The following is a 22,285-nucleotide window of genomic DNA, read 5'->3' as shown; positions in this document are numbered from 1 at the left end:
GAGAGTCAGACCCCGTGTACGTGGTCTGGTCGTGTCATTTCCCAAGTTGGTGCCAAGGCTTTGGTGCCCCCACTTTCATTCCTTGGTCCCTGCCCCACTCTGCCCGATGGCAGGCAAGCTCAGGTGAAGAGGCCAGAGAGCTTCCCCAGAGGATTGGGCATTGCAGAGCTCTGCACGTTTCCCCTTCCTTAGGCTTCTTACCTTCTGCACATACTGAGTTGCTTCAGTTGTGTCTGACTCTCTGTGACCCACGGACTGTAGCCCACCAGGCTCCTCTGTCCATGGGATTCTCCAGGCAAGGATAATGGAGTGGGTGGCCATGCTCTCGCAGGGGATCTTCCTGACCCGGGGATTGAATCCGCGTCTCTTATGTCTCCTGCATTGGCAGGTGGGTTCTTTACCACTAGTGCCACCTGGGAAGCCCCGTTCAACTCAGGATTTATCATTGGTCATATTTACACTTTCTTCTGAGATGATGGTGCTGTGTTTTCCCGCGGTCTCATCTTTTTTTCTGACGGTGGCTTATGAGTCCGCAGACACTTTTGAGGGGCTTCAGGAGGCCATGGGGCCTGTCAGACCTGAGGAGGAATCACCAGTCCTATTAGTGCTGAACTTCCAGGCTTCAGATGCTACTCACAACTTAGAAGCTGAAAAGTTAGTGGTGGTGTGCAGTCATCCAAGCAGTTGGGTTATTTTGGGTCCAAGTAGGTTTTACAAGTTCATGTTTCCTTTCCCTTACGGCTGCCATGTGGAGTCTCTTTCCCACCTGTGACTCAGCTCAGGGGCTGTATTTGCCACTGTTTATTCTGATGGGAAAACAGTGGCTGACTTTATTTTTCTGGGCTCCAAAATCACTGCAGATGGTGATTGCAGCCATGAAATTAAAAGACTGTTACTCCTTGGAAGGAAAGTTGTGACCAACCTAGACAGCATATTAAAAAGCAGAGACATTACTTTGTCAACAAAGGTCCGTCTAGTCAAGGCTGTGGTTTTTTCAGTGGTCATGTATGGATGTGAGAGTTGGACTATAAAGAAAACTGAGCGCTGAAGAATTGATGCTTTTGAACTGTGGTGTTGGAGAAGACTCGTGAGAGTCTCTTGGACTGCAAGGAGATCCAACCAGTCCATCCTAAAGGAGATCAGTCCTGGGTGTTCATTGGAAGGACTGATGCTGAAGCTGAAACTCCAATAAGTTGGCCACCTCATGTGAAGAGCTGACTCATTTGAAAAGACCCTGATGCTGGGAGGGATTGGGGGCAAGAGGAGAAGGGGATGACAGAGGATGAGATGGTTGGATGGCATCACTGACTCAATGGACATGAGTTTGAGTAAACCCTGGGAGTTGGTGATGGACAGGGAGGCCTGGCGTGCTGCGGTTCATGGGGTCGCAGAGTTGGATACGACTGAGCGACTGAACTGAGCTGATTCTGAATGTACTTGATAACTTCTGCTTTTATCTTGAGAATGTCCGTTTGGCAGGGTATTTACTGAAAGCCTGGGCTCTCACAGTGAAGTGACATTAATCTAGACGGGCTTCAGGCATTCATCCTTTCAGGGCTGTGCTTCAGAGGGGCCTGGAGCCAAAGCCAGTGTTATTCAGATAATCCCAGTGCATTAAGCGTTTAAGGATTGTGGGTATTTTAGAAATTTCACAGAAAATGGCTCTCTATCACAGCTTTATTTTAAATTCAATTTAAAAATTTCAACAAAGAATTTATTTTTGTTATAGTGTATTATTACACATAATATCATTGATAACAATATTATATGCACTATAGTATTATATACTGGGCTATATTCTGCACTGTAACAGCTAGTGTGACCATCCTCTTGTTGAAGAGCTCACCCTGCAATGGGGAAAGAGAAGACAAACATCTGAAGAAATAACTCAGAAATAATGTGATGAGAGATTCATTCTGAGAGCAGTGTCCACAGGCTTCCTTCCTGGTCTGTGGGTCAGGGTTTGACCAAGAGTAACAGCAGGGAGAGTTAAGAGGAAGTGTTCCCACTGTAGCAAGGTGCTAAGGTGATGGGCTGGTCAGTGATGTGAAGAGAATTTTAAAGCACGAAGCCTCTCTGCTGGGCTACGAGGGTGTCCAAAGAAGGGACAAGACCGGATGTGGCCTCCAACCAGGGCTGGGGTCCGACCTCCCTGGGGAGAGCATGGTTCTGGCCAGCTGGGTGGCTGGGTCGCCCAGGAGCCTTCCTGGTATGGTTTCAGGGGCGTCTGCATTCTGGGGGCTGGAGAAGGTCTACACTCGGTGACTCTCAGTGAGGTTGGACCAGGCCAGACCTGGGGGCATCATCTGCAGCGGGGAGTCGTCCGCAAGGAGATGCCAGGCCAGCAGCAGCCCCTGCTGTTGGAGAAGAGCCTGGAAAGGTGCTGTGTGCAGGGGGCCAGGTGCGTGGGGGCTGGGTGACCAGGAGGCTCTGGGGGGAGCCGCCTGCCTGGGGGGGCACTCCACAGGAGATCAAGGGGAGAAGCCTCTGAGGGAGCCTCTGGGGGGAGCCTCTGGAGGGAGCCGCCTGCCGGGGCGGGGGGAACTCCACAGTGAGGTCAAGTGGGAGAAGCCTCTGAGGGAGCTTCTGGAGGAGCCGCCTGCCCGGTGGGGGGAGCAGTACTCCACAGTGAGATCAAGAGGAGGGAGCCTCTGGGGGGAGCCGTCTGCTGTGGGGAGACTCTACAGTCAGGTCAAGAGGAGAAGCCTCTGAGGGAGCTTCTGGAGGAGCCGTCTGCCGTGGGGGGACTCCACAGTGAGGTCAAGAGGAGAAGCCTCTGAGGGAGCCTCTGTGGGGAGCTGCCTGCCGGGGCGGGGGTTCCACAATGAGGTCAGGAGGAGGAAGCCTCTGAGGGAGCTTCTAGAGGAGCCGCCTGCTGGGCGGGGGACTCCACAGTGAGGTCAAGGGGGAGAAGCCTCTGAGGGAGCCTCTGGGAGTAGCCACCTGCCAGGGTTGGGGGGACTCCACAGGGAGATCAAGAGGGAGAAGCCTCTCCAGCAGCCCCCTGGATCTCTGTGGCAGAGCTTCACGTCGAACCAGTCAGCACGGGCCATCCCTGTCCTTCAGACCAGGCCTGAGTGTGGACTTGGAGCGGGGGGATGACCTGATACCCACACAGCGGGTCCTGCGTGGGCTTTTTCATCTTAGGGACCTGGGGCTCCTGAGGTGTAAGGAGTTCCCACAGAGCTCCTAGAGAAGGAAATGACAACCCACCTCAGTATTCTTGCCTAGAAACCCCATGGACAGTGTAGCCTGGTGGGCTCAGTCCATAGGGTCGCAAAGAGTAGGACACAATTGAGCATGCTTGCACCTGGAATTAAAGTACAAAGCTCATCAGCTTTTAAATGTTAAGTCTCAGTTTATCAAGTATGTATGGGAGGAGGTGGAGGGAGAGATACTAGGGAGGAATTCCTGCCTGTAGTCCTGACCCTGCTGGAGCCTCATCCAGCCCTCACACCCTTGAGGGGTGTTAGCAGTGACCTCACTCACTCCTCGGGTGAGTCTCGGGTTAGTCAGCATGGCAGAATCTCTCAGCAGGGGGCGGTAATGACTTCTGAGGCCAGGTCTGTGTGTCTCCAAGGCCCATGTTTTATTTCTCTGGCACACCTCACTGTACCCCTACCCTGGCATGCACATGCTAGCAGAGCAGCTCTGTCCTCAGAGGAGCTGGCTGTGGGCAAATGGGACGCGGATCCTCAGAGACAACAGGGCCGGGGGATGGTGAGAAGACTGCTTCCCACAGGATGGGTGGTTATGGGAGGTTATGGTAGGGGAGGCTGGTCACTGCTGGCCTTAGGGCTTCTGATGGGATGAGGTGCGGGGATGGGGGCAGTGTGGGTGGACACCCATTCCTGGTTCTGCACTCACATTAACACGTTCACATGCAGATTGAACCACAGTGCTTCTCCAAGGTTCCGGGAACCATCACGGACACTTTCCCAGATCCTCTCTCGTTCACTTCTCAGAAGAACCCAGTAGGGCAGGTGCTTGTTGTTGAAAATCATTGAGTCGTGTCCGACACTTTTGTGACCCCATTGACTATAGCCCACCAGGCTCCTCTGTTCGTGGGATTCTCCAGGCAAGAGTACTGGAGTGGGTTGCCATTTCCTCCTTCAGGGGATCTTCCCGACCCAGGGACTGAGGCCTCATTTCCTGCATTGGCAGGTGGATTCTGTGCCACCGAGCCATCAGGGAAGCCTGTGGGCAGGTGCTGGTAGGCCCATTTTGCAGACAGAATGTAGTGAAGGCTGGTGAGGTTTACTCTCCCACGTTTATTAGCTGGTGCATGCACGCTCAGTCACTCAGTCGTGTCTGACTCTTTGCCACCCCATGGACCGTAGCCCACCACGCTTCTCTGTCCATGGGATTTTCCAGGCAAGAATACTGGAGTAGGTTGCCATTTCCTCTCCAGGGGATCTTCCTCACACAGGGATCAAACCATGTCTCCTGTGTCTCCTGTCTTACAGGCAGATTCTTTCGCTGAGCCATCAGGGAAGCCCTCATTAGCTGGTACATGGAAGCATGTTGTGAACGCCATAGCTATATGCTTTTTCACCAGCCATATTTACAGTGTTAGGTTATCATGTGGGAAAGAGCTTGTACCCTGCAGCACCCTTTACTATTATCAGCCTGGGACACTAGATTCCTGAACAGACGCTCTGTATGATTTTATGCCTTTGTGTATTGGTGCATGGTGTTTATCCACCTTCAGCACGCCTTCGGGGGAGCTTTGGGAGGATGAGAATCAGCCTCACAGGTTATAGATGGACGGAGGCTACTGGTGTTTTTACTATTTAGTGGACATAAAGCCTGATGATTAAGTAACTGAATAGAAATGAAAATACTCTGCTTTCTGCTGCTTGTCAAAGATGAAAGATGTCTGCGAGGTGGGAGCCTCCCAGGACTGGAGTCTGCAAGTGAACCTGGCACAAGCTGGAGGCGCATGCGCCCTGCACACAGGACTGTGTGTGTGCACAGAGCACTGTGGGCCCAGGAGGCAGCGATTGTCCTCGGGGAGCCCCTCAGAGGGAACAGAGCTCACACTCATTCAATGTCTGACTGCAGGCATCAGATCACTCATCTGAAAATAGGTCCTCAGTATTCACCCCAGAGCGAGATTCTCGGGTGGGTGGAAATGTTCAACATGGAACATTTTATCAAAACGCAGGAAAACTGCCCAGAGAAAAAGTAATTACATTTACAAATAGACTAGTTTGATGTAATCCCCTGTAAAGCAGCGGTTCCTTGAGAAAGCAGCATCAGTAGGTCTGGGAACACACTGTTCTGTGAAACTAGATAATCCCCAGCCCCCGAGATGCATGCTGCTTCCGCATAGACCTTGGATATCTATGCACTGTCATCATTTTGTCCTCGATTCCAAGGCCACAGGTTAATTAAGGTGACAGCTGTGAGATGGACGAGCCAGGACAGACAGACAGACAGCCACATCCAAGCACCATGAGAGACGAGCACCTTCACCAGGCTGCTTTGTAAACCCAGCTTCAGAGCTGAGATGGTTTGCTCAGGGTCTCTCCACGGTCCTTGGCCAACCTGGCCTCCATCTCATGTCCTTTGACTCAGAAAACTTGTTGGCCTCCTCCAGGTCCCTCAGGCCTCATTCCCCTTAGAAGCAATAGGCAAATAAATAGTCTGAATGCTGAGGAGGGAGCAGGGTGATGTAAATAAGAAAACAATGAGCAGAAAAAATAAGCCCACAGCTAAGATCTCATGCTGCGACCCAGTCACCTCTTTCTTTCTTCTTTTTAATTTATTTTATTTATTTATTTTTTAAATGAAAAGTTTTATTGGAGAAAAGTAGAACCACCACATACACAAGGAAAAGAGCACAAAAATTCAACTGATACAGAACTGAAAGTCACAACTACCCAATGTTGTTTGCAATTACTTTTCAACTTCTTAAATGGCTTCCCTCAATTTTTTAAATAGCCTTGCCAATTTTTTTCAGATGAAATAGCATCAAGTTTTCAAAAAATTAAGAGCCTCAGCGAAGGGACCAGCTTTTAAGATAACAAAGGTGACACCAAGAGTCTCCTAACAGGATCAATTCTACCGAAAAATTCCTGAAGCACATAACTACTGAGTCTGTTAGAACAGTAACTCAGAGACCATCAGGGATTAGTTAGAACACTGACTCTGACGGTCCAGTATGCAGAGAGGGCAAACAAAAAAGCTGCATTTCCCTGTCAGATGAGTTCACGTAAGAAAACCAAGGAGGTGCTAAGAGAATACAGGCAATGGCTACTCAAAATAATTAAGAAGGCTTTCTAAATACCACATATTATTAGACAATAGTGTGTAAAGTGATGCAATTAGAAAACAGGCAACTTAAAAAAAAATATGGTCACAGGTCTTTGAGAACTCAAGAAAACAATCAATAGCAAACACAAGAGCTGAAAGTCATCTCAGCTGAGGGTTGAAAGTGAAAGTGAAAGTGAAGTCGCTCAGTGTATCTGACTCTTTGCGACCCGGTGGACTGTAGCCCACCAGGCTCCTCCGTCCATGGGATTCTCCAGGCAAGAATACTGGAGTGGGTTGCCATTTCCTTCTCCATCTTTCTTTTTTTTTTTTCTTTTAAGTCAAAATTAACTGCAAGTAAGAGAGGCTATTTTCTAAAACCAGCAGTTATTAGGTGATGGATAGGTGAAAAGAGAACCCAAGCAGTTTCTCCCAAGGAGGCAGAAGTGAAAACAAGACTTGAGGCTGTGGCATTTCTGAGAATTGTGCCCACTTCCAAGTGGGGCTCTGAGCTCCGAGCCTCCCGGTCTCCCTACAACCTTCTGAAGGTTTTGTTCAAGTTCTTGATTCTGTAAGTTTTCTGTTTCACCAGTTTGGGGAAGTTTTCAGCCATTATTCCTTCTGATAGCTTTTCAGCCCCACCCCTATCTTTCTTGGACTCAGATACAAACATGGAACATTCTGTTATTATCCTACAGGTCCCCGAAGCTCTGGCCACCTCGTCTGTTTTTTCCTCTTGCTCTTACTGGTTGATGTGTATTGTCCTGTCCTCAAGTTCACTGCTCCTGTCCTCTGTCATTTCTGCTCCTCTACTTGAGATCATCTGGCAAATTAAAAATACTTCTTGTTACGGCGTTTTCCAGTTCTGTACTGCCCTGTGCATATCTGTCTTTCTAATAACTTGTATTTTCTTGTTGAGATTTTTCTGCTGTTTAATTTGTTTCAAGATAATTTTTAATTGCTTGTTGAAGCATTTCTATGATGACAGCTTTAAAACACTTGCCAGATCATTCCAACATCAGGTTTGTCTCAATATTGGCATCAGTTGACTGCTTGTGAGTTCTCTGGTTCTATGTGTGGCATGTGATGTTCAGTTGTACTGTGGGCATTTTGACTGCTGCATTCAGAGACTCTGTAAAAAATGCCTTTCATTTTTGCAGACAGTCTGTTGCTTAGGTTTAACACACAGGTCTCAGCCTTGTTTGTAGGCTGTAACTCCAAGGATGTTTAATCATCACTGGCTTTGTGCTGTTATTTTGATCTGCTCGGTTCATCTGGTGCCCATGAGGCTTCCAGCAGTTTCCAGTGCTGCCGCCTAAAGTGGGGAGGGCTTCTCCAGGAAGTCTGTGCCTCTTATTCCCCTTTGCCTATTTCACTGGAGACCACCAGTTTGTTCTCTGAATCTCAGTGTGTTTCTGTTTTGTTTGCTGATTTGTTGAGTTTTTTATGCTAAGTAAAATAAGTCAGATGGAGAAAGACAAGAACTGTATGATATCATTTAAATGTGGAGTCTAAAAAAAAAAAGAATGAAACTAGTGAATATAACAAAAAAGAAGCAGGATTTTCTTGGTGTTGCAGTGGATAAGAATCTGCCTGCTGATGTAGGAGACGTGGGTTTGATCCCTGGTCCGGGAAGAGTCTGCTTCCTGTGGAATCGTAGTTGTTGTCTGTGGAGCAACTAAGGCACAACTAAACCCATGTGCCTCAACCGCTGAGCCTGTGCTCTAGAGCCCGAGAGCCAAAACGACTGAAGCCAGCGTGCCGGAGCCTGTTCCCTGCAACAAGAGAAGCCACCGCAGTGAGAAGTCTGCAAACAGCAGTGAAGAGCGGCCCCTGCTCGCTGCATCTGGAGACAGCCCGCTGTGCAGCAGCAAAGATCCAGTGCAAACAAGAATAATAAAAAGACAGCCCTTAAAAAGAGAGCAGACTCACAGATATAGAGAACAAACTAGTGGTTATCAGTGGGGAGAAGGGGGCAGAATAGGGGTTGGGGAGTAAGCGGTACAAACTCTTATGTTTAAAATAAGCTACACGGATATATTATACAGCATAGGGAATATAGCCAATATTTTATAATAACTCAAATAGAGTATAATCTTTAAAAATTGTGAATCACTATATTGTATACCTGTAACTTATATGTACTTCAATTAAAAAAACAAAACAAAACAAAACCAGAAATGGTCTTCAGATGTGCAGACTCAGCAGTGATGGGTTTTCCGCCTCCTGTGATAACTGGGCCTGTTCTCTAGCCCTTTCTCTGCTCTGAGTTCCGAGTCCTCCCTGGCTTAGGTCTCTTGCACCTGTCTTGATTGTCTCTGACTTGTCCTTTTCCTTCTATGTCTCCAGCCTCCTCTGAGGGCTGGAGTGGGGTCTCTGTTATGGCTCCAGACCAGCCCCCAGTCTGTCCCCTTTGCTTTGACTCCGAGCCTGTGCTCAGCCTCTGGGTCGCACCTCTTCCTGTGGGGTCGTTCCCGTGTCATCACGGCCTCCCACCACCTCCTCTGTGCTCCTGGATGTTTCTTGAAATACAAAGTGGTTGCTTTATACATTTTCTCCTGTCTTACCCTAAATCAGTTCCAGATAAAGACCTTTATTCTGATGCATACACCGGCCTCGTCCTTTGAACAGAAGGATCTCTTCATGTGCCCCTTGGTGTTTCCCATGCTTGCTCATCCTTAGGAAGAGGCTCACACTTACCCGGGTGGGTAAATGACACAGACGTCGTGTGGGTCCGCATCTCTCAGGGTTGTGTGAAGGCAGGAGGGAGGCGTATGGACAGGCTGCACCTCCCTTTACGGCTCAGACCCCTAGCAGCCGAGCAGGGGGTGGGGCCCAGGTGCAGGGCGGGGAGGGCAGGAGCAGCAGGGGCAGCCGTGTGCTGGTGACTTCATCCTGGCCTGGACTCCTTGTGGGAATTAGCAGCGGGAGCCCCTCGCTTCTTTCCAGCCCCGGAGCTGGCGTGACCTGTGCCCTTGTGACCTCAGAGGTGTGTGGTTGCACTCCCAAACTCTCTTTAATCTTAGCTCTTTGCATTTAGACTGTTTTTGATATAGAAATATAGTAATGTGGCCATAGGCATCTTCATGGGGCTTTCCGGGTGGCTCAGTGGCAAAGAATCCACCTGCCAATTCAAGAGATCAAGGGACGTGGGTTCGATCCCTGGGTCAGGAAGATCCCCTGGGGAAGGAAATGGCAACCCACTCCAGCATTCTTGCCTGGGGAATTCCATGGACAGAGAAGCTTGGCAGGCTACAGTCCACAGGGTTGCAAAGAGTTGGACACGACTGAGTGTGCACACACTCACACACACACACACACACACATAGAGGCATCTTCATGGGTATAGCTTTGTATTTCATTTCAATTATTTCCTTAGGACAGTATCCTTTCATTTTGAGAGAAAAAAGCAAGGAAGGTTTTTGTAGGTCAGTGACTATGAATATTTTTTACGATACCAAATTATTTTACAAAAACCTTATGCTCATTTGCTCTGCTAGCAACAATAAATAAATACAGTTTTGCAGTATTGGTGATAATGTAAATTAATACAGGCACTATGGAGAACAGTATGGAAATTCCTTAACAAACTAGGAATAAAACTACCATGTGACCTGGCAATCCCACTACTGGACATTGTTATTGTTCAGTTGGTAAGTTGTGTCTGACTCTTGGTGACCCCATGGACTGCATCACGCCAGGCTTCCCTGTCCTTCACCATCTCCTGGAGTTTCCTCAAATTCATGTCCACTGATTCAGTGATGCTATCTAACCATCGCATCCTCGGACATCCTCTTCTCCTTTTGTCTTCAGTGTTTCCCAGCATCAGGGCCTTTTTCAGTGAGTTGGCTCTGCAGCAGGTGGTCAAAGTAATGGAGCTTCAGTTTCAGCATCAGTCTTTCCAGTGAATATTCAGAATTGATTTCCTTTAGGATTGACTTGATCTCTTTGCTGTCCAAAGGACTCTGAAGAGTCTTCTCTAACACCACAGTTCAAAAGCATCAATTCTTTGGTGCTCAGCCTTCTTTAAGGTCCAACTCTCACATTCGTACATAACTGCTGGAAAAACCATAGCTTTGACTGGATGGACCTTTGTTGGCAAAGTGATGTCTTTGCATTTTAATGCCATCTAGGCTCGTCATAGCTTTCTTTTCAAGGGGCAAGCACTTTTTAATTTCATGGCTGCAGTCACTGTCTGCAGTGATTTGGGAGCCCAAGAAGATAAAATCTGTCACTGCTTCTACTTTTTTCCCCTTCTATTTGCCTGGAGTGGCTACCCACTCCAGCATTCTTGCCTGGAGAATTCCATGGACAGAGCAGCCTGGCAAACTACAGTCCACAGGGTTGCAAAGAGTTGGGCGTGACTGAGCAACTAACACTTTCATACTACTGGGCATATACCCTGAGAAAACCACAATTCAAAAAGATATATGCACCCCAGATTTCATTGTAGCACTGTTTACAGTAGCCAGGACATGGAAGCAACCTAGATGTCCGTTGACAGAGAATGGATAAAGTTGTGATACATATATGTAATTGACTACTGAAGTGAAGTGAAGTCACTCAGTCGTGTCCGACTCTTTGCAACCCCATGGACTGTAGCCTACCAGGCTCCTCCGTCCATGCAATTTTCCAGGCAAGAGTACTGAAGTGAGTTGCCATTTCCTTCTCCAGGGGATCTTTCCAACCCAGGGATCGAACCCGGGTCTCCTGCATTGCAAGCAGATGCTTTACCATCTGAGCCACCAGGGAAGCCCCACTTTTAGCCATAAAAAGAAATGAGTTGGGAGTCAGTTGTAGTGAAGAGGATGAACCTAGATCCTATTATACAGAGTGAAGTAAGTCAGAAAGAGAAAAATAAATATTGTAATTAATGCATATATATGGGATCTAGAAAAATAGTACTGATGAACCTATTTGCAGGGAAGAAATGGAGACACAGACTTAGTGAACAGACTTGTGGACACAGTGATGGAAGGAGAAGGTAGGATGAATTGAGAGAGTAGCATTGAAATGTAAAAACATTACACTCAGTTCAGTTCAGTTCAGTTGCTCAGTCATGTCCGACTCTTTCTGACCCCATGAATTGCAGCACGCCAGGCCTCCCTGTCCATCACCAACTCCCGGAGTCTACCCAAACCCATGTCCATCAAGTTGGTGATGCCATCCAGCCATTTCATCCTCTGTCATCTCCTTCTCCTCCTGCCCCCAATCCTTCCCAGCATCAGGGTCTTTTCAAATGAGTCAGCTCTTTGCATCAGGTGGCCAATGTATTGGAGTTTCAGCTTCAACATCAGTCCTTCCAATGAACACCCAGGACTGATCTCCTTTAGGATGGAGTGGTTGGATCTCCTTGCAGTCCAAGGGACTCAAGAGTCTTCTCCAACACCACAGTTCAGAAGCGTCAATTCTTCGGAGCTCAGCTTTCCTCACCATCCAACTCTCACATCCATATATGATTACTGGAAAAACCACAGCCTTGACTAGATGGACCTTTGTTGGCAAAGTAATGTCTCTGCTTTTAAATATGCTGTCTAGGTTGGTCACAACTTTCCTTCCAAGGAGTAAACGTCTTTTAATTTCATGGCTGCAGTCACCATCTGCAGTGATTTTGGAGCCCAAAACTACCATGTGTAAAATAGATAGCTGGTGGGAATCTGTTGTATGACACAGGGAACTCAAATTGGTGCTCTGTGAAAACCTAGAGAAGTGGGATGGGATGGGAAGGGGGAGGGAGGCTTGAAAAGAGGGGAGATATATATATATATATATATATATACATATATAGTTATGACTTATTTGAGTTGTTGTATGGCAGAAACCAACACAAAAAAGCAATTATCCTCTAATTAAAAAATACAGTTTTGCTTTCTCCTAAATAGAGTTGGGTATCATAAACCAGATCATAGATGCTAGTTGAGAATGTATGATTGAGGAGGACTTGTGGGCAGATGTTGTCTTATTTAGCCGGCATATACTGGAACATTCATTCTTAGAGTGACGTGTACCCTGGGGACTCCATGGTGAACAGATGGGCAACACCCAGTGGAAGAAGCCTGGAGGAAGGGGCACTGGCATGGTCACCTTTTCCGTTGACGTGTGGCCTTGGAAGATCTTTGCTGTGATGGCCAAGTTGCACACAATGTACATCTCCTTGTTGTAGCAGCCACAGGGCTGAAGAATCTTCCTAGTGCAACACAGCTGAACTAGAGACACACCCTGATGTGCTTTATTTTTCAGGTAAATCATACTTTTGATTTTGTGGGCAAGTTGAAGACTTTATCAGAAATACTGCTGAAGGTGTCCAGCATTTTTCAGAGCAGTGGAAACGGCCAGATGCTCCACCGGCTGCAGGTGAGAGGTGGCCCCTTTGCCACCAAGGGCTGGGAGACCCCAGGTGTGTCTGCAAAACCAGAGGTGTCCTTCAGAGGGTACTATAGAGTCACCTGGGGCTTGGCTTTCCCGGGTGGCTAGTAATGTTGATGTAAAATTGCGTAAGTGTGAAAACTTCTTGTAAATGATCAGTTGTTTTGCCTGTGTAAGATCTTACTGCTGTGAGAATGATCAATAATTCATTAATACTTTTGTGCTTTAAATTCCATATTAACTTAAAGCTTTTTTTTTTTGAGCAGAGAATGGTTTGTTTCAGGGCCATGCAAGGAGACAAGTAGCTCGTGCCTTGAAAAGCCCCGAGTTCCCCAAAGGGGTTCAGTTTTTTATTGGAATATATTTGCTCTCCACTGCTGTGACAGTCTGCTGTACAGCGGAATGGATCAGCCACACATATACGTATATCCCCCCTTTTGGATTTCCTTCCCATCTATGTCCCCACAGAGCATTGGTTTGAGTTCCCTGTACTATACAGCAGGTTCTCATTAGTTACCTATTTTATACATAGTCTCAGCAGTGTATATATGTCAGCCTCAGGCTCCCAATTCCAGTTCATCAGCCCCTGCCACCTGAAAGCTTTTTGGAAGGTTTGCATGCTTTTGAACTGTGGGCCTGTTAAAACCCTTCATTCCCTAATATTCTGTATTGGGAACATAATGTATTCCAAAAAATCATGGACTGTAGCTTCAAATGTCTCAATCTCTTCAGAGAGGTTACAAAACTTTAATCAAGGTAGATCACATGATAAGTTTTTGGGGCATCTGTGTCGCTCTAACTTGAGCTTGAGAAAATATACCTATGTCTTGTTCTTGTTTGGTTTATTTCTTATCCACCAGACATGTAGTTCTAGCTGGTCCTGAGCAGGGCCTCAGAGCTGGAGAGTCTGGATTCCCAGCCCTGTCTTCAGTGTGTGTGATCTTGAACTTCTGTGTGCCTTGGGCTTCTTACCTGTGAAGGGAGGAAAAAGCCACTGTGAAACGATTTAAATTATGTAAAGCACTGGTATGTAGGAAGATGTCTCTGCGTCTGGGTCCTTCCCAAAGCAGATACTGAGATGAGATTGCATGTGTGAGGATTTTGTCAGGGAAAGAGGTATTGGGGCAGAGGCAGGGAGGTAGGAGAGGTTGGTGAGGCAGGGGAGGCAGTGAGGCAGGGGAGGCAGAAGGAGGCAGGGAGGCTGGGGAGGCAGAGGAAGGTGGGGGAGGCAGGGAGGGAGAGGGAGGCAGAGGGAGGCTGGGGAGGATGGTGAGTCAGGGGAGGCTGGTGGGGTTGGGGAGGATGGGGAGGATGGTGAGTCAGGGGAGGCTGGTGGGGCAGGGGAGGCTGGGGAGGATGGTGAGTCAGGGGAGGCTGGTGGGGCTGGGGAGGATGGGGAGGATGGTGAGTTAGGGGAGGCTGGTGGGGCAGGGAGGCTGGGGAGGATGGTGAGTCAGGGGAGGCTGGTGGGGCTGGGGAGGATGGGGAGGATGGTGAGTCAGGGGAGGCTGGTGGGGTTGGGGAGGATGGGGAGGATGGTGAGTCAGGGGAGGCTGGTGGGGCAGGGGAGGCTGGGGAGGATGGTGAGTCAGGGGAGGCTGGTGGGGCTGGGGAGGATGGGGAGGATGGTGAGTCAGGGGAGGCTGGTGGGGCAGGGGAGGCTGGGGAGGATGGTGAGTCAGGGGAGGCTGGTGGGGCAGGGAGGCTGGGGAGGATGGTGAGTCAGGGGAGGCTGGTGGGGCTGGGGAGGATGGGGAGGATGGTGAGTCAGGGGAGGCTGGTGGGGTTGGGGAGGATGGGGAGGATGGTGAGTCAGGGGAGGCTGGTGGGGCAGGGGAGGCTGGGGAGGATGGTGAGTCAGGGGAGGCTGGTGGGGCTGGGGAGGATGGGGAGGATGGTGAGTCAGGGGAGGCTGGTGGGGCAGGGGAGGCTGGGGAGGATGGTGAGTCAGGGGAGGCTGGTGGGGCAGGGGAGGTGGGGGAGGCAGAGGGAGGCAGGGGGATGAGGGAAGCTGGGGAATGAGGGAGGCTATGGAGGCAGAGGGAGGCTGGGAAGGCTGGGGAGGCAGGGGAGTTTGGGTGCTGGGTCTCTAGTCAGCAGATCTGGCCCTGCAGGATGGGGGCTGGCGGGGGGGCGGGGTGCCAGGGGGCAGGGGGGAAACACCTCACCAGCCCCTGTGTTTGGTGAGTGCCTCCATCGAGCTGAAGTCACTTACCATGGGGACGGGTTCCTGCATTGGGGCGCCGTGACTCTTAGGAGTGACCTTGGTGGTGGTCACGGCTGAGAGCAGCCTGGGGAGGTGTGGCCTCTGGGCAAGCTGAGGAGGATTTCCGAGCATAGCAGTGGGCCTTGGCAGGTTCCGTTCCTGGAGTTGGAAGCCTGTGATGCTCTTGTGTGGGCATGGGTGTTACTGCTTTCTTCTTTGTTTACTCATGGGTTCATCTGCTGCCATAAAGATCAGTAGACATTTTCTGTTATGAATCGTTTACAGTAAATAGTTCACTTTGATAAGGGCTCTCGCTGTAACTACAGACGATTACATGTAGTATGTGTGGGTGTGCTTAGGCCCTTCAGTTGTGTCCGACTCTGGGACCACACGGACTCTTGCCCGCCAGGCACCTCTGTGGGATTCTCCAGGCAAGAATACAGGTGTGGGTTGCCATGCCCTCCTCCAGGGGATCTTTCCGACCCAGAAATTGAACCCATATCTCCTATGGCTCCTGCATTACAGGCGGATTCTTTCCCACTGAACCACTGAGGAAGCCCTACACGCAGGATAATAAACAGCAAATCCAGTCTCCTGAAAGTAGCATAAGAATGTAACAGTAACCAAATCCATCTCAAGAATCAGGTGGTTTGTGGAGGGGTAGGGAAAAACTAGGAGTTTAGGATTAATAGATAGTCACTAGTATAGATAAAATAGAAAAACAACAACTTACTATATAGCACAGGGACCCATATTCAATATTTTATAGTAACCTAAAATGGAAAAGAATATGAAAAAGAATGTAAGACTACACATATGTATAACTGAACCACTATGCTGCACAACTGAAATTAAGACAACTTTGTAAATCAAACATAACTTCAGTAAAAGAGAAAATGTCAGGTAGTTTCATGTCGAAATCTTTAGTTTAGCTGAATGCTGTTTACACAGTAGTCAAGTTAGAAATTAAAGCCACTTATTCAGTCACTTGAAGAACTTTTTGCTAAGAGAATGAAGTGTGGTGAGTGGCTCTATTTCTTAGCATCAGGATCGCATTCAAGGAGCGTCCATACTATCCATGGACTTTCAATAACTGATGCCAGGGTCCTTCATTGGTCTGGCTCTGCCCCCAGAGGGCCAGGTTAGTATTCCTCTGATGTCGGCAACCCTGACTTACTTTTTCCTTCAATTAAAAGCATCTTTTTTGTGGAGATGTTGCTGAGATTAAATGACTAATACATATAAAGTGCCTCCCACAATGGTGGGCGAGTAGCTAGTGCTCAGTGAAAGAAGATCCCTGGAGACAGAAATGGCAGCCCACTCCAGTGTTCTTGCCTGGAGAAATCTGTGGACAGAGGAGCCTGGTGGGCTACAGCCCATGGGGTCACAAGAGTTGGACGCGACTTAGTGACTGAACAGCAGCAGCGGCAGTGTGAGAACATAAATGAGATTTTAAAAAAGCAGACACTGAGGTTTCATCACGAAGTCCTGTCATCTGTAGACAAGAGTCAATAAAATCATCACATATAAGGTGACTGTGAAATTAAAGAGCTAAATGCAGAAGGTGGTTCTTACTTGAAAATTGTCAGAAGTCCTCAAGTTATAAAGTTGTTTGGTAAAGCTAAGTCAGGATAACATCAATATTCTCCAGGGAGCTGACAAATCCCCAAATTAATCCCCACTCAGAACTCCCCCTCCCTTTGCCTAATCCTGCGTTGGCGCCCCGCATCTATATTTTCACCCTCAGTGGCTTGTCGAGTGTAGTAAGCGGGTGGTACCACAGTGCTGGGGTGCACGTGCCAGCTGCTGGATAAGCAGGCAAGATGCCATCAAGCTGATGAAAGTAATCTTGGAGGACCTTCCACAGGGAAACCTTTGACCAGTGAGTGGAGTTGGGACTATCAATAGTGAAAGAAGATGTGCATAAGGATACCAAATGTGCTTCCAATGGCAAGGCTTTGAATACTGCAGGTTCAAGACAGGGTTTGGGAAAAGGCTGAAACCTTTCATCAGTGTTTTTGTGACAATGACCCCCTCTTTATAACTGGCCCTTGGAAAAGGCAACACAAAGGATTTATATAAAGGACCACCAAATCGTTTTGTTAAAGATTTGAAAAAAAGTCAACACTGAATTCATTCTTTGTTTTTAATGAGTGTGTCCTAAGTGATTCAGGGGTGTTCAACTGTTTGTGACCCCATGGACTGTACCCCACCAGGCTCCTCCGTCCATGGGCTTCTCCAGGCAGGAATACTGGAGTGTGCTGCTATGCTCTCCTCCAGGGTATCTTCCCAACCCAGGAATCGAACCTGCATCTCTTAGGTCTCTTGCACTGGCGGGAGGGTTCTTTACTACTAGCACCACCCAGGAAGCCCCTTATTTTTAATATTAGTGCATAATTACAACTATAACCCAAATTGATTTCAGTACTAATGCATATTTACAATTATAACCTAAGTGGTTTACTTTTGTTTTTCAAGTAAAGTCCTAAGCAAATGTTGTCCTGTTATTCACTGGGGTGTTTTAAAACCCTTTTCAGATGACTCATTTTTTGTGCCATTTTCCTGTATCATGAAATAAATCTAGCAAGTATTATTTCACAAGAGGAATGGTGAGATTATTTTTGTTCAACTATATTGTTTTCCTCTAGGAAGCCCTGAAAAACAAATTTATAAGAAGCTTTATAAAAAGCCAGCTGCACATTGATGTAGGCAAACTGACTGAAAAGCTTCAGATCTTTGGTAAGTGCGGTGGATGGTGTGGTGGGTCCACCCTCTGGCCAGGAAATTTCTGGGTGACACAGATAAGCCACTGCTTCCTCACCCAGTTTCTGGTTTCTGATCTGTTAGATAAAGAGCTTGAATTAAACATACTCCATGGTTTGCTTATAACTGAAGCTTTCTGACTTGTTGATTCAGGGCTTGAATAGTAAGGGACTTAGTTCAAAAGGAAGGGTTCTGATTTAAATATGTGAATTGTGAGGTATAACACAAGTTTATAAAAGAAATGGCTATCACTGAGTTTCTAAGTCAACTGAAAGCATTTATACTGAAGATTTGAAGATCTGAAGCTTAGATAAAATATTCATCAGTCAGCAAATGTTTATTGCATGTCTACAGTTTATTGATCTGTGACTTCGTTTAGATACTCAACAGCCGTTTTGTGAACATGCAGCAGAGTCAGGCTCTGAGCGAGAGTCTGGTTTGCTAGCTGTGTCCCAGGGATGCTCCCAGGAGCCTGGACCAGCAGATGGAATGGAAGTACTTCCGGGAGGGAAGGAAGGGTGTCAGGCCATCCGAGGCCCCTGGCACTGTGCTTGTGCCCAGGACAGGGGCTGCGTCTGCCTGGAGCATGAGGGTTAGTGGGGGGCAAGGCATTAGTGATTTACGGCCTTAGAAAGTTTAACAGTATTTTTAAGTAGATATTACTGCCTTGAATCATGTTTTCATGTAGTTAAAGCAGACTTGAAAACGCAGTCATTCTGGAAAACTAGCAAGTGGCTCCCTTGCGAGCTGTGGGGTGAGGACCAGATGTCTTCTGTCCCGACACTGAGGTTCATTACTCTGTGTACCTGCAGCCCCACTAGGGTTACCTTGGGGCGCAGGGACCAAATGCTTCTCCAGCACCCTGCTGAGAACCCATACCACTTGTCAACACGTTTCTATTTTCCATATTATTCAGTGAAGTGTTGTTTTATTTTTTTTTGATTCTTTAATTATTTGAAAGTTTATAACTTAATTTAGAAATATTTGGGATTTTTCATTTATCTTTGTGTTACTGACTTGCAGCTTCAGGTCGCAGTGGTCAAAGCATGTACAATCAATATGACTTCATTTGTTCCAAATTTGTTGACTTAATGCCCCCGCATGGTTAGCCTGGCTTCTCCATGTAACAGTTCTATATGGGGAGGGGATGCAACCCTGTATGTCCTTGGTTTTTGTAAGCCTGTTCTATTGGTTATTAAGAAGTATGTGTTTATGTTTCCCGTTATGGTTGTGGATTTGTCTATTTCTCCTTAATTCTGTCAGTTTAGGCATGATTTGTTTTGAGACTGTGTTTAATTTACTACTGAGAACATGTAAGATCTTTATTTTCTTATGTTTATATTTAAATTTTTTTCTTGTTTCTTTCCAGCAGTTTTACTTTGACCTGCTTAGGTACGTTTTACATCACAGGTTTCCTGCTTTGGTTTTGAAGCACTTCTTGAATTAGTTTCTTGATATTGTACGTTTAGGGAGAGTCTTAGTCATTTTCTCTTGATATATTACTTCTGACACATTTTCTCTCTAATTCTCCTCTGAGACTCCAATTAAACACCATGAAAGATTTTCTTTGTCCATATGCTTGTTCTATCCTTTTCTCTTGTTTTCTAATCTTTTTTTCTCTGTGCTTCAGCTTGAGTTTTTTTTTTTTTCCTTGCTTTTTTAAAATCCACTAATTCTCACCTCAGCTGAGAGTTCTTTGTTTAATTTGTCCCATTGCCCAATCTAGACTTGCAATTTGATTCTGGGTTTGTTTTTGTTTTTTTGGCCATACCTCTTGGCATGTGGATCTTAGCTCCCCAACCAGGGATTCAGATCTATGCCTCCTGCACTGGAAGCGCAGAGTCTTAACCACTGGACCACTAGAGAAGGCCCTGGGTTTTTTTTTTAAATAATAGTTTTCAGTTCTTTGCTGAAATTCTCCCTGATTTCATCTAATTTTTGAACAACTGTATCCAAAGATTTTTGAAGCATGTTTTGAGTCTCTTGTTAGTTTTTTATCTTTTTTTCCTCTGGGTTTTTGGTTATTCTGTTTTATGTCCATGAATACTAATCATTTGGCAGTATCTTTGGAAGTTCTTTGAAGCCTTCACACAGATTTTTAAAAATCATCTGTATTTTCTAGTTGTTTGTCTTCAGCAAGTTGCCCATCACTATTATTACTTTAATATTGAATCCTTTTAATCTGCAGATAATTGTCCTTCACATATCAGATATTTTCCTGTCACTTCATTGAATCTTTCACTTGTATGTAAAAAATAATGTCATTTTAATCTTTTGTTTCATTTTTGATCATTGTTTCTGCTTTTGTTATTCATTTTGTTTGAATTCTCTCTTTTCATGTTGGAGGGTTTCCTTCAAATGTTTGGTGTGGTTAAGAACGAGGCGCTAAAACCCAGTTGGATGTTTCTCATGTGTATGGAGCTTATTGGGCCTCAGTTTCGCTCTCTGGGTCTCAGCTGAGGGGGGGGTTTGTTCCCAGGGGCACCTGGCAGGGTCACAGCTGGTGAGATGCTGTGGCCAGGACAGCTCCCCGAACAGATAGCTGTGGCCCCAGGTGTTGGGAAGCCTTCGTCTGGAAGAGCTGTAAGCATCAGGATGGAGGCAGTTGTTGAACATCATCTTTAGGGCCAGAAATGGGGGATCTTAAACCTCCTTGCTGGTCACGGCTGACACACACCAGTGTGTCTCAGGTCCTCAGTCGTAAGCATCAAACGGGAAAAATGCCCAGCTTCTTCTGGCAAAGCTTGGCTGAAACCACTGTAGAATCTTGTCCCCTGTGCCTGTGTGAGCCTCTGAGTCTTGCTGCCTTTGCAGGCTGACTGGGGCCCCATGGCCTTCCTGTACCTCCTGCTGCTTGGTTGTGTGTCTTCCCTCCTTGCTGTGTGTGATACGGACCCAGGAGAGAGAAGCTGGCCTGGTCCAGTCCTCTCATGGTGGGCTTTTGTGCCCTGTCCTGTTTCCATCCTCTCCTGTGGAGGTACCCCCCCAACACTCCCCAGCGCCCCCATCAGGCGGGGGAGGGCATTGCAGTGTTCAGACTCAGAACAAATGGTGAAGACTTGAGGGGCTCTCTGTGTTACTTTGACTCCACTTGAGTGAGAGCTCTTTCCACATACATGCTGCTGCTTTTGGGCGTTGAGGGAGGTCTCTGCACCGGACCCTGAAGCCCGTGGCATTTGTGTGGCGCTGCTTTTCTATTACACATGCACACACACATGCACACGTGTGCACACACACAGCTATGAAGATTCAGTTATATAGTGATTCAGCTATGCAAAGCCCATTGAAAGCAGCTTTGGTTCTGTCCCTGGGAGACAAGTAAAGCCACACTCTGCAGAGGCCAAGTCACTCCTCATTCCACGAAGCCTCTGGAATGACACACGGTGAAATTTTTGGCAAGCTTCCTGGGTCAGCTTATAGAGCACACATTGCAAATGACAAACGATCAGCAACACAGAAATGCCCCGGTTTGCCGCATGCTGTCAAATCGAACACTTTCCAGTTCTCTTTCAAAAACAAGAAGACAAAATCCCCAACAGCCAGAGCCCCTTAGAGTGTACAGCACTCCTATTTTTCTAGCTGTTGAGCTTAGTTTCATTAGGAAGAATTAAGATTGGCGCCTAGTTCTCCTCTTCAGCAGCTGGAACCATGACAACAGGAGTACTCAGTAAGCACTTAAACACAGGAGGTACCCACAAAAGCTTAATCCTTAGGACGTTCCCATAGGGGATTCTGCTTTCTTTATACTGCAGATGAGAACACAGACTTTGACAGATCAAATAACTTTCCAGGGTAAACATGGAGTTACAGTAGAGCTGCTTCAGGGGCAAAACTGGGTCTTGCCCCCATTGCGGACACTGCTACCCGGCTGCCCTGGGCACGTATAGAGGGGGCAAAGCCACCTCTCTGCCCAGAGCTGGGTTTCTCCAGCCCGTGTCTCTCACCGTCTTTCCCTTGGTTCTTCATTCCCTCTGGCTGCTGCTACTGACTTGCCCATTGGTAGCAGCCTCACCCTCTGTGATTTAACTGTTTTCTTTCCAAGTATCAACATTACAGGGAGCGTTTGTGAAAGTTTGCCCTCGGCAAGTAAGTAGCAGTTTTTGCATGGAACAGAATTGGACTGTTTCGAGTAATTTTCTTATGAGGGAATTTATTTGCATAATCCCCGTTGTAGGAACAGTACATGCCGTGCTGAGAGAACTTGCTGTGTCCTTGTTTTCCTCTCCTCAGGAGGGAAGTTGGACGCCATGTTGAACCACACGGGCGCCGGCCGCCTGCGCTCCCTGGGCCGCGTCCTGGTCGACGTGGCCTCCTGCGTCCGGCTGAACCGCTTCCGGGGCCTGGCCTCCGCTGCCGCCCTGGAGGCCACAGCACAGGCCCTCCTGCGGAAGAACACTTTATTGGCCAGTAAGTATTCAGTTAACACGCTTGCTCATAAGGGCAGTGCGTGCCTGTGTCTCCCCAAACGTGTCTTATCACGGCTCCAGAAGAAAAGGAGTGCTTTCCAGGTAATATGAGTAAAGCAGAATGGGTTGCCTTGAGTTGATGGAAAGATGGGCCTTGTATGCTATTTCCAGTGTCTTTTCCCCAGTTTATGAAACTAATTTACTAGTTTATGGTTAAATTTTGCATGACACATTACACTTTTCTTGATTAAATCTGTGATTCCTTACATCTCTTTTATTTTTACCATGG

At 47.3% G+C, this 22,285-nt stretch overlaps 1 protein-coding gene across 1 annotated transcript in view; it reads left to right on the top strand.

Annotated features, from left to right (window-relative positions):
- ABCA13 (ATP binding cassette subfamily A member 13) overlaps positions 1-22,285 on the top strand; it is a 374,898-nt gene that overhangs the window by 107,636 nt on the left and 244,977 nt on the right. Inside the window, exons 28-30 of the mRNA XM_061166289.1 lie at positions 12,496-12,609; positions 17,476-17,566; positions 21,821-21,997. Of these exons, the coding sequence (XP_061022272.1) occupies positions 12,496-12,609; positions 17,476-17,566; positions 21,821-21,997 (382 nt within the window). The remainder of the gene's footprint in view (positions 1-12,495; positions 12,610-17,475; positions 17,567-21,820; positions 21,998-22,285) is intronic.

Source organism: Dama dama, chromosome 18 (assembly GCF_033118175.1).
Source record: "Dama dama isolate Ldn47 chromosome 18, ASM3311817v1, whole genome shotgun sequence".
Lineage (NCBI taxonomy): Eukaryota > Metazoa > Chordata > Mammalia > Artiodactyla > Cervidae > Dama > Dama dama.
Note: the sequence above shows the minus strand (reverse complement) of the source record. Positions and strands in the feature narration are given on the sequence as shown.